This window comes from Pagrus pagrus (genome assembly GCF_965226575.1).
Source record: "Pagrus pagrus genome assembly, chromosome: 15".
Lineage (NCBI taxonomy): Eukaryota > Metazoa > Chordata > Actinopteri > Spariformes > Sparidae > Pagrus > Pagrus pagrus.
In genome coordinates this window covers 23,114,860-23,133,031 of record NC_140199.1, presented here as the reverse complement: position 1 = coordinate 23,133,031, position 18,172 = coordinate 23,114,860, and the positions used below count along the sequence as shown (strand labels likewise).

At 43.7% G+C, this 18,172-nt stretch overlaps 1 protein-coding gene across 2 annotated transcripts in view; it reads right to left on the bottom strand.

The window, feature by feature from the left end:
- Positions 1 to 3,258, bottom strand: part of LOC311270143 (A-type potassium channel modulatory protein KCNIP2-like) — a gene marked incomplete at its 5' end in the record, with an annotated part of 105,047 nt that extends 101,789 nt beyond the window's left edge. For both annotated transcript variants that reach the window (XM_084374868.1, XM_084374866.1), the window contains one exon: positions 2,954 to 3,258. In XM_084374868.1, the coding sequence (XP_084230994.1) occupies positions 2,954 to 3,026 (73 nt within the window). The remainder of the gene's footprint in view (positions 1 to 2,953) is intronic.
- Positions 3,259 to 18,172: the final 14,914 nt, after the last annotated feature.

Sequence of the window (18,172 nt, the reverse complement as noted above, 5' to 3'; positions counted from 1 at the left end):
CTAGAAACATGGCTGATGAGTGGCTTGTGCCAAAGAATAACTATCTCTATGCAATTTTGCGTTTTAATGGATGGTGCAGGGGCTCTAGAGAACATTTCAAAACTTTGAAAAAATATTCTAATAATATTTAAAACATGAACTTTGAACACCCTCATCTGCTTTACCAATCGATGAGGTGATGCACACCAGTACCAGAGAACAGAGGGATGGTTGCCAGTGTGGCTGCGTACTCAACGACTGATTTAGACCTAAGATAATATTTTGGACTTGGATCGGGGAAAGGGAAGATGACGAGGTTTAGATAATAGCTGCACATGCATATGGGGAGACAATCCCCTGTGTGTGTGTCCTCTTTGGTGTGAGTGTGTGCGTGTAGGTGATATGATTCCTCTTGAGCGTGGCTTGTGAGGTGGAAGAGGAGATTACTGCACCACGCTTCTATAATTACCACTCATCTCTCAGCCAGTGCTCTTAAACACAACGGGGAATGCCAGGCTAGCACACACCCCGACACAAGCGCGCACACAGTGGGGCGCACTTCAGCACAATGCAGCGGGGCTGAGAGGGAGTTATTTCTAGAGGGTTACATTTCACTCAAATGGTGATTGGAGACCGCCCACACTGCCTTTAAGCATCGCAGGTCAGCTCGGCTATAAGCACACACACACTCACACACACACAGTCTCTTATCTTGCGCGCACAAGTTGTTTGTAAGTCAGGAGAATGACTCACCTGTAAGCTGTGCTTCCCACACAAAAAATCCCACTAAAGAATCCATTCTCACAAGTCACGCCCTCACATCACACTTCACTTTAATCAGGATTATGCAGAAAATCACCTGTCACCTGTCACACACACATGCTTGTACACACAGCGTACACTGGGCCACTTTGCGGTCAGCCGCCTCTATAAAATGAAAGCCGTCGCAAACAAAACGCAGGCGTTTTTTTATCCACAGCTTTAGCCGGATCACGTCTTCATTAGACCGACTCTTATTGGCGAGAGACAGCCTTAATAACCGTGCAAACCATCAGGACTAAGTATGTTTTAGAGTTGACAGCGCCTCACAAAAAATGAATTAACCACGCAATTCACAGCTTTGAGAGAGTCATTAAAAACTACGCCAGGAGTAAATTGCTCCGCCACACTGAGTGACTTGGCCCCCACTCTTTTTCTTTTGCTCTCCCTCTCTGTTTGCTCCACTATCAAAAAAGCAATATGACTTCTTGTGGACAGTCGGACACAGGGGGCCGTTTCAACAAGATGGACTGAGAAGAGAGGAGGGCACAGAGGAGGGAGGGGGAAAAAAGAGGAAAACGCTGATTCTTGAGAATTTTTTAGAAGTTTAGAGAGTAACATTCACTAATCATCCATAATTCATCTCATGATCAGGTGTGTATTGCAGGCTAATCACAGAGCCAAAGGTACTGTATGGTCTTACAGCAAAGACAGTTAAGCTGCTGAAGTGTGCCTCTGAGAAGCTCAGTGTTGGCCCAGGTATGATGGTCAGCACACTGTGTGGGTTGCTTGACGTGACTTATACCCGCAGCATGTTGAGTTGTAAAGCCTGATGGACGTTCTTGGATTCAGCAGAACAAATTCTTCTTTTGCTTTTTTTTCCCCGGCACTTTCAACAATGGACCGGAGAAACAGTGAAGCTCACCCACACACACATACCCACACACACGCTCTGACATTCCCAGTCGCACACCAAACATCTGCCCACATGCTTCCACCGAGACACCTAGCAATCTTTTGTTAATTTCGGCGGCATTCAATTTGTGACAACTGCTCAGCGGCTAATGCGTGGACTAATAGTGCAAATGAGATTTATATAGTCCCCCACAAGCCCGAGGAGCACAGCTGTCTGGACGGGCGCAGCTTTCCTTATGCAGGCCTGAGATGTGCCCCAGCATAAAGGCATTTTATTTAGGCAGCTGGCGCTTAATAGGCAAACAGTGCTCACATTAGCAAGGGGAGCCCTGAGCTGTAATGTGACAATGGGAGGCTGTGGTGACAGGAAAACACCTCAAGAGAGTGCTCAGCTCACAAAGAGCGCAGGTATGTGCAGGCATCTGGCTCACATCTGCATGTGTCAAGTCTCATCTGATGAAGTGGAAACAGAAATAAAACCAGAAAGAGAAAGAAGGCACAATGTAGGACCAAGAGCAGACACCCAGAAGCGGAATTACGCACACATTTCCCTGGTTTTAAAATCCACATGGCATTAAGTGACGCTCAGATGTCTGCAGTGCTCACAGAGAACATCAGCTCCATTTTTTTTTTTTTTGGCATTAAAGAGCCAGACTTCGGCAGGTAAAGTTCACAGAGACAAGAGAGATTTCTGTTCAGCGCACAGGAGCCTGCTCCGGCGCCAGTTTGGGCATCAGATCGGTCAGACAGGTGTTGTGAGCCCTGTAGCGCGACAGTGAGGTGGTCTCCCATAGCTGAGCCAGGCAGCAAAAAATCACACTGCTGTCTTCAGATTACTGAACACAAACCAAACCACCAGACACTGACATTACGCACGGCATTATGCAACCACACCGACATGCAACACAGACGCTAAAAGATTCAATATGTGATGTTTTTTGGTGTCAGATTGTTGTAAACTCGCCGCCGCTCTCTCTTCTCTCCCCCAGGAAGAAGAACTACTTTGTGACACATCGGCTACAGAAATGAAACAGGGACATGTTGTTACCATGGAAGCTGAGAAATTAAAGTACAAAACTTGCATGTAAACTTGCGCAACAAAGAAAAATCCGAGCACAAAAACAGAAATAGTTCTTTTTCCTCGGGTGGTGAGACGCACGGCGGACAGGTTGTGACATCTCGAAGCCACCTGAACTTAAGCGGACCCTGATAACCAGCTCTGCATATTGAATCTTTTCGTCCTGCAAGCGATTACACACACACACACACACACACACAACACCCACCGGTGTCCACTCACCTGTAAGCTGGTCATAGGATCCGTCCAGCTCTCTGGAGTCCGACAAGCTTTGGTCACGGTTTTTCGCCTTCATTTTTTGCCCGTGTGCGCCGGAATGTGGAACTGTGGCAAACAGCTGATGTGTTGGCGATTCTCTATGTGAAAATATATATATATTTTTTTTAAATGATGATTATTATTGTTGTTCGCCCTCACGGAGGATGGCTACAAGTGTATCGGCGCTAACAAGTCATAGTTGATTTGCCTCGAATTAAAGAGGAGAGCCATGTAAGTTGTTATTTCCCGCGTCTGTTTCTGTGTGCGCTCTCGGCATCCAGGAGCTGAGTGAGTGAGCCAAGCGCGCTTCTGGTCGGCACACACTCTCTCACATGGGCTGCCATGCGCGCGCACATACGCACACACGCACAGAGAGAGAGAGAGAGAGAGAGAGAGAAAACAAATACAGAGAGTCTAGCTGTTTGAAAGAGTTTGCTTTTGGATACTTTTTCTGGGAGCAGAAGTAGAAATGGCTCAACTATGAATGTGGCTATGAAGTTTCCCAGCATTTTCCACAAGTTGGACTGAGCAACATGGTAACACTTCACAAAAAATGTATTCATTAACATCATATCCTCCAGTCTGTTCTCTAGTCACTCGCCATTATCTACTATATAGTCCACAGATCAGAATTATCCAGGAACTACTTCTTCCTCATTCCTTCATTTTCAGGTCGTTCCTCACATTACTATATCTGTCTCCATTCACTTTGGTCGTCAGAACTGCCTCTCTGCCATTAATACCACCATCACATCCTCTCCTAATGTTCTCCACTGACTCAGAGCCGTGTCGGATGTGTACAGAGACATCAACAAGGAGCACGCTGCTGCTGCCAGGCAGAGGTTCTGACTATATCTGATCTATAAATACTCACCGGCTCTGGGAAGCCTTGTGCCTATCCCTTTTTCTCCCTTCTCTGTGTCTTCGCCTCCTTTCGCCTCTCTCCTGCTCGCTTTACGACAGTGTGACATTTGGTCACAATCTGTCGAGCAATCTGTCTTTGTTGCCATATTTTCCCTACATTAAATCAGAGGTTTTTTTGCATCAGTAACCCTCTCCAACCCTCCATGCACTGGTTCATTCATTCATGAACTGTTTCTCGTGCAGTGGAGTTGTTCTTTCTTTTCAGTGTTCATGCCCTTTGCCCCCCTGATGAAGAAAGCGTGTAAACTACAGCGTGCCGGGTGCCACTGTGCTCAGTGATCCATCCTGATGGCTCGGGAATCAATTGGCATCTGAGTCAGACTCGTGTCACTAAAAGGTTGACCAGAAGACCTTGCCTTAAGTGTCATATCTGTCATTGAAATAACAACTCAAGCATGCATTTGTCTTACTGTATGTGGCAGTCCCCATATTGCCTACACGCAAATGCACATGGCATATAGCCCTCGAACTGCGCGTAATCACGGAAGCGTGCAGCACAGTGTGACGGGCTGGTTCAGGGGCATAGTGCTGATGAAGGTTTGGCTTCTGTAAGAGCTAACATGTTGTAATCATGGTTAATTTGTGCTATAAGAGAGATCTCAGCCCAGTCACCAGGATGAAATGTTGGGAGTTAGCATTTCTGTAAACCGCAGATAGGCTCAGATTTGTACGTGTCACAGGCTGTGCACCATATTGTCATTGACCTTCATGATGGTGGAATGTGAGACCGAAGTTTGAGACTGCATTTCAATGTCTGTAAGTGAAGTAAATGTAAAAGCACGGCATGTTTTTGTCAAGGGAACACAGCGTTTCAACTCTTGTCAGCGTTATATCCCCGGATAATTTCAAGGAGACCTCGGGGCATATTTCAGTTGTTTGTCGCACCAAAAACAGATATTTTTGACAGGAAGGCATCTACAGGTATTTTAAGCCAGAACATGATCGGTTCCTAACCCACGGCAAGTGTTTTTTGTACCTTTAACCCAACGGGATCATTAGCACAGTATTGTAACGTCATGAAATTGAAAATCAACCTAAAGAATTGTTTAGAATGTGAAGTTTCAACATATCTGTGGTCTCAGAGTGATACATCACCAAAGTTGTTTGTACTACATAATATGCATTCAATGGCTGCTGTTGGAAGTTGGTTGTTTTTGTCTTTCGCAGAGAACGGAGGTCAGCTGTGGAAGTCATGTTGGTGACAACAGACCATCAGGGCCTCACTATGCTTCACATTAAGTTCTTGTGGGATCATGTAATAGCGTCAGAAACCCCTTCCTCGCACACTCTTCCATTGTTGGACCAGTGGGGTCTGCACTTTATTATGAAAAAGATGTTCTTTTTATCATTCTGCCGAGAGAAATGACTTTCATTAACTTTCATCTGAACAAAAAGAGACTTACACCATTAATATCCAGACAGTCCAAAAGTGTGTCCCCAGTTGTACAATTCATTGACCAGAGACACCACTGTTTTCGGACCTGGCTGGATGACACACTGTATGAAGTCCATGTAACTTTATTCAAGTAACTCCTGCAGCCTGATCCATTTCAGCCATCATACTTAGTATGTGCTAAACAACAAGTTTGCAAAAATGTGGCTAAATATTGGCTCACAGAGAATGATCAGGTATTACAACAGACACAATGACACTTTTTCCTGTTTTTTTATTGTACTGTATTGGAACTAACCACAGCAGCTGTTCTTAACAAGGGACAAACGTGGAGATACACTTTAAAATCAGTCGTCTGATTGAACTGGCCATTGTGTCATTATACAGCACATTTAGGATTCACTCGTTCTTTCACTCCGGCAGACCGAAAAAAGACACCCACTAAGATTCCTCCTGGGTGAAAACTGCTGTGTCTGCGAGCATAAATGACGCGCTGGGGAGCATACACAAATGACTTTTCCCTCGGTACATTAGGCCAACTCTGTTTGGTCAGATCTGTGATTATTCTTACCCCTCGCACAACAAGAAGAAGCATTAATGGGGTCTCTCTTGGCTTTGCTTATTCAAATAAACTTAAGGAGCAGCAGGTGTATGACCACATCCTAATACATACTAGTCGTATTACCAGATAAAGGCCGTCATGGTTGGTATATCTGCAATCATTTACGATTTTGAGCATAAAATATCTCATGAAGGCATGAAAACAGCCTAAAAAAGAGGTGAGCTAAGGTCATGAGGAGTTGGATGTTCTCCCCGCTAAGCCTCATTTGATCCCTGCGTGCTGCCAGTAAACGGAGGGAGGCCCACAATAACCACAAGGCCCGCTTTTTCTGTCATCTAATACCAACAAAATATTTCACAGATACGGACGATTGGCTAGTGATTGGATTTCTGTGTGTGGTAAATGAAAAGAGACAAGGAGAGGTGGATTCCAAATGAAGGCGAGGAGGAGTGTGCAAGAATGAAGGATAGGGGAAGTGGGGAGATCGATTCATGGTGAGTTAGAGGGGATTTAGTGAGTCAGAGCCAAAATAAAGGGAATCAGCAAGTCATTGTTGAGGAGGCCGTCCGTGACTACGGGGGTTAGTGGCTGGGTCGCGACTTCAAGACGAACCTTGATGTGGACACACTTCATAGCTGGGCAGTGACCCTGAGACAACCTTGTTGTAGCCCAGAACAGAGAAGCAGATACCGGGCATGATGCCAGCTGGGTACGGAGGTCTGCTGTTGTTCTGTTAGTGAGGTGTTATTTGCATCTATATTCTCCAAGCAGGAAACATTAAGAGGTCTCTTCATGCTTTAACAGTTGACCTGCTCTATCAACAATAAAGAGACTGCTGCTGAAGCATTGTGACAGGTCTCTGAACGGCATTTGTATTCTCATCTGACAGCAGCCGTGTTTCAGTGTAATCGTCAAGAGAATTTGAAGCGAATTTTTTTGAAATGTTAAAAAGAAGAACAAAAAAGAAAATGCAAATTAGGAGCATTTCTAACACTCAACTTGTTTGGAGGGAATAAACTAGGCTTCAGAAAGCAAAGGGAGAAAAGGCTACGAAGCACATTGTTACAATAAACAGAGTGGAAGAAGAAGAGGCTATGAACCAGAAACAAACACCAATAAATCTCAAAGAGGAAGAAACAAAACCAGTCATCTCGACCACGAGGGAACGTGGGAATCAATCTGGGATGGGAAATTCTCTGGGAATATCCAGGTTGATGCGGACACATCCTCTTCTTCTCTCAGTCATGTGAGTTAAACACAATTTGTAAGTACTCCCACTAAGGGTCTCTAAATCAATACAAAAGACGTAGGTAGTGTGGGATCATGGGAGTTGTTGTCTTTGTTAAACAACCACCATTGTTAATGAAAATCTATCTGACTTGACTCAGGCAGAGATGTTCCTAGATGAGGTCATGTTTTATTCACATTATGTTAAGTCCATCGACCTCCTTCCTCACTCTCTGATTCTCTTCTGGTAGTTACAGTGTGAGGTGACCAAATGAAGCCGCATTATTTTAAACATGTGGGAAACGTGGGAAATGTTAGATCTTGTAATATTTGCTAGGTCTGAACTTATTCAAAAAAGTTGTTTCCAATCTCCTATTAAGTGCATCAAAAGAGTCATTGATAACATTTGGTCACTAAATGTGCCATTACATCTCCTCTCTTCCATTGCATGAATGTCAAAACATCACTGGTGGTTGGTAGTTTGTCACACTAGCCAACGTTGAGTCATGCTATGTGGGGTCGAGGTGAAGTTTGAACAAGTGAGTCCTTAGTCTTTTGCCGAAGATGGCGAGTTCGTACCAGCACCAGATACTTCTATTCTGCATCTTTCTACAAGCTCTGTAGATTTATTATTTTTGAAAATGTTGGCAATTTGACCTTTAACTCGAGCATGAACTTTTTTGTGCCATTTCCACCAACCTTTTCTAATGTGATGCCTTAAAATTGGCATAAAAATAAGTTAACGGAAACACGGCTCATGTTAACCTCTGATCCTATTCAGCTCTTTGGTACATGTCTACCACCTGCAACTTAATCACAAAAGCTATTTGTCAGTGTGAATGTGACTGCAGCCGTACGTTGCAACTTAAAAAATTCAAATCAAGCCTGAATGAACTGTTTAATTTCGCTCTACCCGTGAACCTCCAGCACCTTGTAACCGGATTATTCACACCTACTCAAAAGCTCAAACAGACGCTCGGACGTACAGGTTATGTCGTTGGTGTCTGTAAGTAAATGATAAAAACTCAGTGTTGGGAAGGTGGGGGGAGGTGAAGAATGGAGAGGAAGAGGAGGGGGGAGGAAAACTCATCAAACTATTGAGATGCACCGTCTGGCTCTCGCTGCAACCCCAAGGTTAGTCCCCTGTCCTTGGCAACTCTCATGAGCCAAACTGCGCTGTGAATATTAATAGCACAAAACTCTGGGATCCCCAAACCGAGGTGTGAGAGTGTGTGTATGTGTGCACACAGGTACAGTGCTGCCAACAAGAATCAAATCAGTTTACCACATACTGCACTGTTAAAGCAAAACAATGCAGATGTTTTCTATGAAAAACTTCACATTTTACCTCAAACATACTGTTCGACATGTTTCTGTGGCAGATAAGGGTAAAGATTCCCTGCCAGAACAATTCTGCTGCTCAGCACAAAAGACAGAAAAGAAGGATTTGCTTAGAAAAACCTGTCACTGGTGGTATTTAGAAGCCTCGAGCCTCCCGAAGTGGAAAGAAAACCCTCCTTGTTAAGCAGCATTAAAAAGCACTTCAAACGTCTAAATGACACCACCCTTCATTATTCACCAGAGCCCGCGACCTCCAGCACAGAGCTGTCAGCTCGGCCTCAGTCACACTGCCGATACTGACTGTGCGACTGATTGATGATGTCCAGAGAGATTCGGACGCACACCGACACCAAACATACACACCCATGCATTAACAACACATGAACAAATACAGTCGCAAATAATTTGGCTGATCATCCTTCAGTAGATCCGTGTTCTTCGAAAAACATTTTATGGTGTAGAACCTTTTATTTTTGCTTTTCGGTGTTTCATTTTGTTTGATGCTGGTGATGTATCTATGTAACTATGCATCCGCTCTTTAGTTCCCTCTGCATCAGTGAAGTGGCCCTTCAATGAAGCCAATCATATCTCTAATCATAGAGAAAAAAACAGCGGGAGTATTGCAGTTTGGGCGGCAGTATGCAGTGATGAAATGTAACTAAGTACGTTTACTCTAGTACTGTACCATTTTTACTTGCATGTGTCCATTTTCTGCAACTTTATACTTCCACTTCATTACATTTTAGAGGCAAATACTGTACTTTTACTCCACTTCATTTATCTGATGACTTAAGTTACTAGTTACCTTGCAGATTGCAGGCTGAATCAGAGCCAAAGTTGCACACTTTTTAATTGATTTATTTTATCATCTTATCTGATTTAAGTATACAGTGTACTTGTAAATATATGTATAATTTACTTCTACTTGTATCCTAGTATGACTTTTGGGTACTTTATACAACACTGCATAGATGTCTAAGCCTGGCGAACTTTGCATAAGCATGAATAGCCCCTCTATCAAAAAATACAACTTGAAAATGAAAATGATTTTTAATAATAAATAGTTTTATTTGTTTTGATAATCAATATACCACCTACTGTATATAAATACATGATTGAATGAGACATTTTTTGCTCATTTTAAGGTAATTTGGTTTACCACTAGAATAGGTTCACATGCTGTAATGCTTCTCAAACTGTCCAGTCCTGCAGCTCTGTATCCCTCTGTCTGAATCTCTCTGTTTTATCTCCTGTCTCTTTAAGCCCCCCCTTTTGTTTTTGTTTTCTGTTCCCACAAGCTGCAAGCTGTGTCGCTCTCTCACTCTCTATAGCTTCCTCCTCCTCCTCCTCCTCCTCCTCCTCCTCTTCCTCCTCCTCCTCCTCTGTTTTCATTCAGGCTCCCTCCTGATGGACCACGGGGCCCCTGGGACCACCTCCCCTGGCTCCTGCTGCCTCACGTATTGACGGATATGGATCATCATACCCTGGATCATTGCTCTGCTTTACTCTCCTTATATCTGTATTTCGGTCAAATTTGATGCCTCTTCACTCTGATCTTCTCTGTTTTATCTTGTGTGGCCTGTCCTCTTCCAGGTCACCACAGTGGAGGGGAGGTCGTGTGGCTCAGGCACCACTTGGCGATGGATCCACACACTTTACATATATTTTAATTTGTATCAGATATTCTGTCAATGCAACTTGTAAACTGTGACTTTGTTGTTTTGTTCTGTACATGCAACATCTATTGCATGTCTGTCCGTCCTGGGAGAGGGATCCCTCCTCTGTGGCTCCTCCTGAGGTTTCTTCTATCTTTCTTTTTCCCCATTTAAAGTTTTTTTTTTTCTCAATATGGCAAGTTTTTCCTCACTCGAATCGAGGGTCTAAGGACAGAGGATGTCTTTCACTGTACAGTTTGTAAAGCCCACTGAGGCAATGTGATTGTGATTTTGGGCTGTATAAATAAAATTGATCTGATTTGATTTGAACAACCTATAAACACTCAAAACAATACTTTATATTCAGATTTTAATTAAAACATGGTCAAATTGTTGCACAGCACAAACAATTGAAAAGCCAGTATATTCTTAAAAACAATCTGCTATAAAGCCAAATGCATTCACTTTTCTCTAACTGTTTATCAATACCGTCATATCATCTGGTTTCCAGATTTAATGGTAAATTACTTTATCTCGGTTGGGCACATTTCCTCCTGGACAGATAGAATTTCACAGATCTGTCCGTACCGAACTCTCATTTGATTAAATCATATATTGTAGGTATTGGCTACAGAGAAAGTGATGAACCATCATTCGACCATAAAACTCTGCCAAACTGTATATCTGCAGGGAGTTCTCAGTTCAATATGTGCTTTAGACCCATAAACCTCACTTTCTTATATACAGTTTTAATAACGATAGCTGCAGCCTGGCTCAAAACTATCATCTAAGCTAAAAAACCCTCATAGTTTCTCTCCATCTGCCCTCATTTTATCTATCTATTCCCATCTCTTCATTTTAGTCTCTGTTCATTCTGTTTTCACCAAATCTGCTGTAACTCTGATCAGAACCGACTGTTCGCTCCGTGTGATGACGCCATCCAGGACAGTAAGCGTGTGACCTTCAGAAAACATGAACAGATTTCCTCTCCCCGTGTGTCAGCTTTCTTCTCTTTTTTTCATGGATCACACTTGACTGTAATTGTTTTTATTTTGATTCGTGGTGCTGTCTCAGGGAAAGTAGGATAACCCCTGAACCCCCCGGGTACATCTGCTGTCTCAGCGAGCATTTTAAACCTGTGATAGGATTCGATATCACCTCTTGCCTGAGGGATGACACCCTCTGAGGGAGCAGCTCACACACACATGCCATCATCTCAATATGTGACAGTGGGGGCTTTTTTCTGGCTCTGCTTTACTATAATGTATACAGCCTGTGTTTGAGATTTAGTAGACTATAGAGAGCAGCTGAGTAATGTCACATCTCTTTATGTTTACTGGCCTGGAGGAAAGAAAAAACAGGCAGAATAGAAACCTGTATAAATTACTCATGAGTGTAAAGTGCATGCTTTCTCTCTCTCTGACTCACTCGCCTCACTCTATTTTTTTTTTTCCATTTCCTCTTCCTTCTGTTTCTGCGCCCCAATTTTTGCCACCTTCTCAGCTCCTGCCGTGCGCCCTTGTTGAGTCCGTCCCAGACGAGTCCTCCCTCCATCCAGACAGCGGAGTCGTTTCTGTGCAAAGGTAGACAAACAGACTGATTCAAATTGGAGCATATTATCCAGAGGTGACCTCTATGATGGTTAATAAACAGACAATCGGTGTTGACACATATCATCCATCTGCTATGTGCCACATTCTCCTCCGTTCATACAGGCTGACAGTGGAAAAACTCAAAGTCAGTTTAGTGGGACACCAGTTTAAAAGCCTCTTTGTGCCCCGGCGGTAAGAAGAAGGCTTTCACACTGACACAAAACCGTCGTGTTATTGCCTCTTTATCACACACTGCAAACCTGTCTCATAAACATTTTCTTTGTAAACTTTTGAATGTTTCTGCCAAATACAGTACGTCTTGGAGGAAACCTAATTGCAGCCTGGATTATGTTCACTGGCAACCGTTGTTCCAGTCCAGGAATCGTGACACTCTTTCACAAAGCAGACTTTGTCACTGAAGACCGGCTTTACATGTGTGGTTAGGTTTAGGTTTGAAAACACTCTCACAGAATGTTTCCTGTCTGTTGACTATGTTAAATATTTAACCGTGAGGAATTATCCTTCCCCAGCCTCGACCAAGTGCTTTTAGTTGCCTAAACATGACCAGATAAACATTAACAAAGCTTTAGCTGCCATGAGCAGATACTGTATTGTTGGAACAAATTCAATATTTTGTCACTTAATGTTTAGCAGAGACATTCAGTATGAACAAAAAGGTTCGTCATTATTTTGATAAGAAACATTTTGCCGATGGGGTGCGACCCAGTCCCCAGAATAAAATGTTGGCATTGTATGTTTTTGCGAATCGCGGAAATCATTCGTACACACCATAAACATTTCTAAAATCCATTTCATATTACGTTCAGATTACATGTTCGTAGATGGAGTAGGAGAGGACAATGGTGCCGCGGCGCCTGGTTGAGACTGCTGCCAAGCGAGAGCCCACCTCAGCCAAAAAACAGCTGTTTATTCCAGCCGTGTTTATTTTTAACAAGACGTCAGGACAATTTCCAGCCGTGTTTGAGGCTACAGAACCAGGTACTGTAAGCCAAAACATGATGTTTTCCTAACGCTGCCTCTTCCTGAACGTTACCAGATCCAAACCACAGCATTGCCAAAATTGAAAATTGGAAATTACACATAGAGAAACATAAAGTTGCAACAAAAAAGAAATGTAAACTTTCAACATATCCTTGGCATTGTCAACATTCGTGCTATCTCTCTATCCTTCCTCTCCTGTGGCTCCTCCATGTAAGGGGTCGCCACAGCGGCTCATCAGTTTCTTGATGAGCTAAGCACCTGAAGCCTTCTACGATCTGCATCTGCCATCTGATTTGCCATCAGCGTTTTATGCTGGATGCAATGCTCCCAGTTTATCCAGGCTTGGGACCGACAATTAGGAATGTTTGGGAGCAGAACAGCGTTCACTGTCTTACCCAAGGACACTTAAACATGTGGACATCAGGAGGTGGTGATTGAACTGCCTCCTGAGCCACACCCACTATCTGTCTCTTGTCTGTCTCTATTAAACGTAAAAGATGGCCAAAAATACATTAAAATCATAAAAGAACGGTACTTGCTGACGCTTAGGAGTAGGTACGTACTTCTACCTGTTTTCTGCTTCTCTTATTCAAGAGTCACATTGTGTAAAAACGCATGTATACACGTGTGCATTCACACACGCACACATGCACCTCTTGAGCTGCCCCATAATAACAAAAAGTGGTGTTTATTGGACCAAGAAGCGGTTACGCTACAACCACAAACCAATCAAATTGATTTGCACATTGTGTACCTGATTGTATGGTTGAGACACAGATGAGACACAAGAAAAACTGATCTACACCTCACTTTATAATCACCTACCAAAGTTTCCCAGGGGGGTATAACAGTTGATTGTCAAAGTGATTTTTCATTGACACTGAAAGGTAACACAGCCTCTCATGTTCTTCTAGCCTTGCTGGTGTGTGTATGCGCCCTTCCATCACTGCAATGCAACCCGAGCTTGTGTATTGAGGCAGCGACAGCAACCAAGCGCACAGAATCTAGTTAAAGTCCTCATGAAAGCCAATATGGTGAACAAAAGAGAGAGAGAAAAACAAAGAGGAGGAGGTGGGATTAAAGTCTGGAGACATTTTTAAGATCTCATTGATTAAAAGGTGAATCTAGAGACATGTTGGTGAATCCCTTTCGTCTCAGAATCTCATCATCTATTTAATATCCTTTCATAACTGCCTCATTATCACTTCCCTGATGTGTCATTGATCTTCCGGTACAATGAATTGTCATAACTTTCCATAAAGCGTGCTCGTTTTTCATCAGTGTGCCGTCAGAGCGAACGGCCTGAATGTGTTGGACAAACGTTTACAATAACAAATCAGCCTGGGCTGGGTGAGGACAGCTAAGTAGCCATCAGTAGGGGGAAAATCCCATAAAATCACCCTCTGATAGATCACTGGGGTGTGCTTGGCGCATGGGTTTTTTATAGGCGCGGGTGAGGAGGGGGAAAAAAGCTGCTAAGGAGATGGATGGAGAGCAGTGACTGGTGGGTAGATGCAGGATATGATAGAGAGCGTAAACAGGAAAAATGCCGATGTGCAGAGCAGACAGATGGATTGAGTCTGGCGGGCCGGAAACTGCCCCAGCCTCCACCCCGAAATGTGTTGTCCCATTAATGTCGCCAGAGGGCTGTTTTCATGCTGCAACAAAAGTTGTGTCGCTGATACAGTCACGGACGAGGGAGGGGGAGGGCGAGTTGCTGGCGGTCTCTGCTCGGTCCCTCTCCACTTGTCGTGAGCAGGCATCTGAATTACCACTACACGATGCGATGATTTCCCCTCTCATGGTGCCCTTAAGAGCGTCACTCTTTTTTATCAGGATGCTCTTTACAACTCTGCCTGCTCTTCTCTCGTAAAACTCATTGTCAATCTAATTACTCTGACCATCTGTAAAGTGGTTGTGTGATCAGTGCGCTATGATACCGGTGGGGGATGAATGAGATGAATGGGAGCTACAGGAATCAGATTTGAGTGTGCGATAAATTAGATAAGTCCAACCACAGCACGCTGCATGGAGACTTTTATCGGCGGTCTGAATGTATTTCCAGTAAGGTTCAAATCCGGCGACACAGATAATGCTGTGCTGAGTGCTTTTTTTCAGATGCATTGTATGAAAGAATTCCACGATTTAGCTGTGTGTGTGTGTGTGGAAGGGGTTATCTGTGTATGCATGGACTTGTGAATGTGCATGTGTGTCCTTCGGGTGTTGAATAAGTAATGCAGAGGCGCCTAATGAAAGATAATGTCTAGTTAATGATCTGTCAAAATGAAGTGTTTGCTCATTGAAGAAGGGATCATCCCAGGCTTTAATTTCCACCCTGTGACTCATACTGGTGGATATTACTTCTTTGTACACAAACTACGTAGACACACACATTCATGCGTGCATATAGTACAGCCATATACAAAAACAAGCACACACACACACACACAAACAAAAAATTACAAAGGCATTTGAATGCCGAGTGCATTATGCTCAGGCTGAGCTCGGGTGTCTGTGAATGTGCCGGTTTGTTTGGATATATACTGAGAAGTGCTGAAGCGTCTCATCAAGCACTTCAGCTGCCTGCGGATTAACAGCGGAGATGGAAACAGAGCACAACAGCCAAACCACCCATAAATGGCCATCTAGCCAACAGCTATGGAGGGAGGATTAGCCTCTGCTTTATTCACCACACATCGTCCTCAGGAAGAGCTCTTACCGCTAATCTTGGCAACAGCCTTCCTTCTCAGTGGGGTCGAGCTGCAGCAGAATCATCCTGAATACATGATGTAATGAGTGTTAACGTTGATGTGATTTACTGTACGGACGTGGTTCAAACAACGTGCAAATCAGGCAAGAGAAGTGAATCATTGAATGAAAGTTGAGTAAAGGGAGCACACACACACACACACACACACGGACAGACGTCTCCTTGGTTTAAGCTCAGATGTGCCAGCAGATAAGAACTGATGAGGTCGCTCCAAGCAGGGACAAGAATTACAGACAAAGGGAACATACGTCCAGGTGCCATTTAATGGTACAGAGAAAAGTAAATGTAATGTATTTAAATACAACTCCACGTGAGGGAGGGAGATAAGAATCCAAGAGTAGTCGTTTTTGCTTGTCCGTCTGTGTGTGCATTTGTGTGTCACAATGTGGTTTAACTGAGAGGATTTCTTCATCGAAAGAAGAGCAAAGAACGGCACTGAAGGCCTTCTTATTTTAGACATGTCAAGTGTGGCGTGTGCAAATTTCAACGTATGAGTTGTTTGTAGAAACGTTAACTGCCAACATCTTTTTCTGACGACTGGGCTGCCTTTTCTAAACTGTTTCCAGTGACACCTTTCCAGATGGTTCTGTGTTACAAACAATCCTGTGTGTGATGCTAAGCAAAAACAGGACATCTGAAGATGTTGTCCCGCGCTCTGTGAGCTTCTGATGGGAACTTTTCATTTTCCCCCTATATTTGATAGATGAATCCGAAAATAATGAGCAATCAATAAGGACATTTCTTTCACTATCCAGATATAAAGCACACAGAGGGTCGAGACAAGGTAAACTCACAAAGAAGACCATGAGACTTACTGTAGCCTTTATGTGAAAGCCTGCCAATGGGAATAGGTTGAGTCTCTGATCGAAGATACACAGCAGAAACACAAGAGGAGGTTTGCGGGACCGATAAGGCTACAATCTGGAGCTGATTCTGCACAAAGGAGAAAACGGCTGCACTGAAAGGTTCTGGATTTCCCGGCTCTTGCAGACTGACTCTGTGGGGTCATTTATGGGAAATCTGTGAGTGCTGAGGGCTGACCAAACCTAAAATTCATCCAGCCTCAAGCACACTTTCTGCAGACTTCCTGAGAGTCCACTCGGAGGTGGATTTCACCAGAATCTTTACCCACAATTCATTGCAATACATACGTGATAATGTAGAACTAGAATCATGATACAGAAATATGTTCATGTGTAGGCTGTAGAGGTCATCAAAATGCATTTATTATTGTAGTCTTTGGGCCTGTCAATCAGCAGCTTATATTGGCTTGCAGTCTCATGTCCCTTAAGACTTAACGTGCTGACAGTGAACACATCACAGGAGTCCGTGAGGGCAGACATTTGGACTCATCCAACCACAGAGGAGAAACACGAGTGGAAAACTGGAGGGCACAGGAACCAGCTAAAGAGTATCCTCATGAGTTTCAAGTGGTTCGTTGAAGTGCAGCAGGTTAGAGAAATAACTACCGTCTTGATTGTTGGGTTAATAGACAGACGTGCCATCCGGTTCTGCTTGACTCCTGTTGGTTTCAACAAGTCAACTTTTCGACAGGTTCTAGAAGTACAAAGTTGGAAGTCAGTAAAACCAGAGAGAGCGGCCTTTATTGCCTACGTGAAGCTGCATGGTGTGTGTTTCACAACCTGTATGAGGTTATCTAAGCTTTACGTCCACCTACAGAGGCAGCCATGCATGAAGCAGCACCCGAGAGGTGGCTAAATTACTGAACATAGGTGCTCGTTATGTCAGTCAGTGAAGCACACCACTGACCACTGATCTCCTCATGCACTGCATATGTTGCACTGTGATAACCTGGTGCTAAGTATATATACAGCAAAGGCAATGCACACTTACACAGAAAGCCCATTGGGGTATCAAACCATCAGGCGTGGCCGGGCAATTATCCAGAGCGTATTTACTGTGATGGCTTAGACGTCTGCGGGAGGATTATTTTAGTGTAAGAGACAAGGATGGGTTGCTGCTGTTTACATCGCCCTGAGGCTTAACCACAAACCTGGGCTTGAGGAACACAGGATGGTCGACCACGGCACTCTCCAAGCCTCTTTTAGGATTAAAATGAAACCAACAGGACTGCAGTCTATTGGCTTGTCTTATTCTCTCTGCTTCAGACACTCTCACATTTATATATTTATATTTGCACACAAGCTTTCCAGCTTGATTTAATTCAATTTATTCTTTGCAAACCACAGAGCTCCAACTTTCAGTGTGGTCTATTGATCCGAATACCAGTATGCACTGTAATCAATGTGCTTTGCCATCCATAAAGCCTCCATCTCTGTGTGTCATCCCACTTAAGACTGGCATTTACTCCGTGTGGTCGATACCATTATAAACTAGCGGAGTGTCATCACTTTAATTTATGCGAGTCGTGTCCCTGATCAACACAAGGGAATGAAAATAGATTCCCCATCTATTGTCTGAATGCAAGCAAACTTCTGCCTCGAGGCTTCCATCTGTCCTTAAATGTCGGCTGGCAGGGTGTGTGGGCGTGTGTGTTCTGACTTATAATGACCTAGCAATAAAGGATGCACATGGGATGTGCAGAATACAATTGGCAAAGTAGGGGAGACATTTCTTTACAGCCCACTGGCACTCACACACCCTTCGCTTGTTGAGAGGCTCCATTGTATTCTAAAGAGCTGCTGACATCAGAGGAATTTCTTTAACAGATATTAAATAACTCAGGATCAATACTT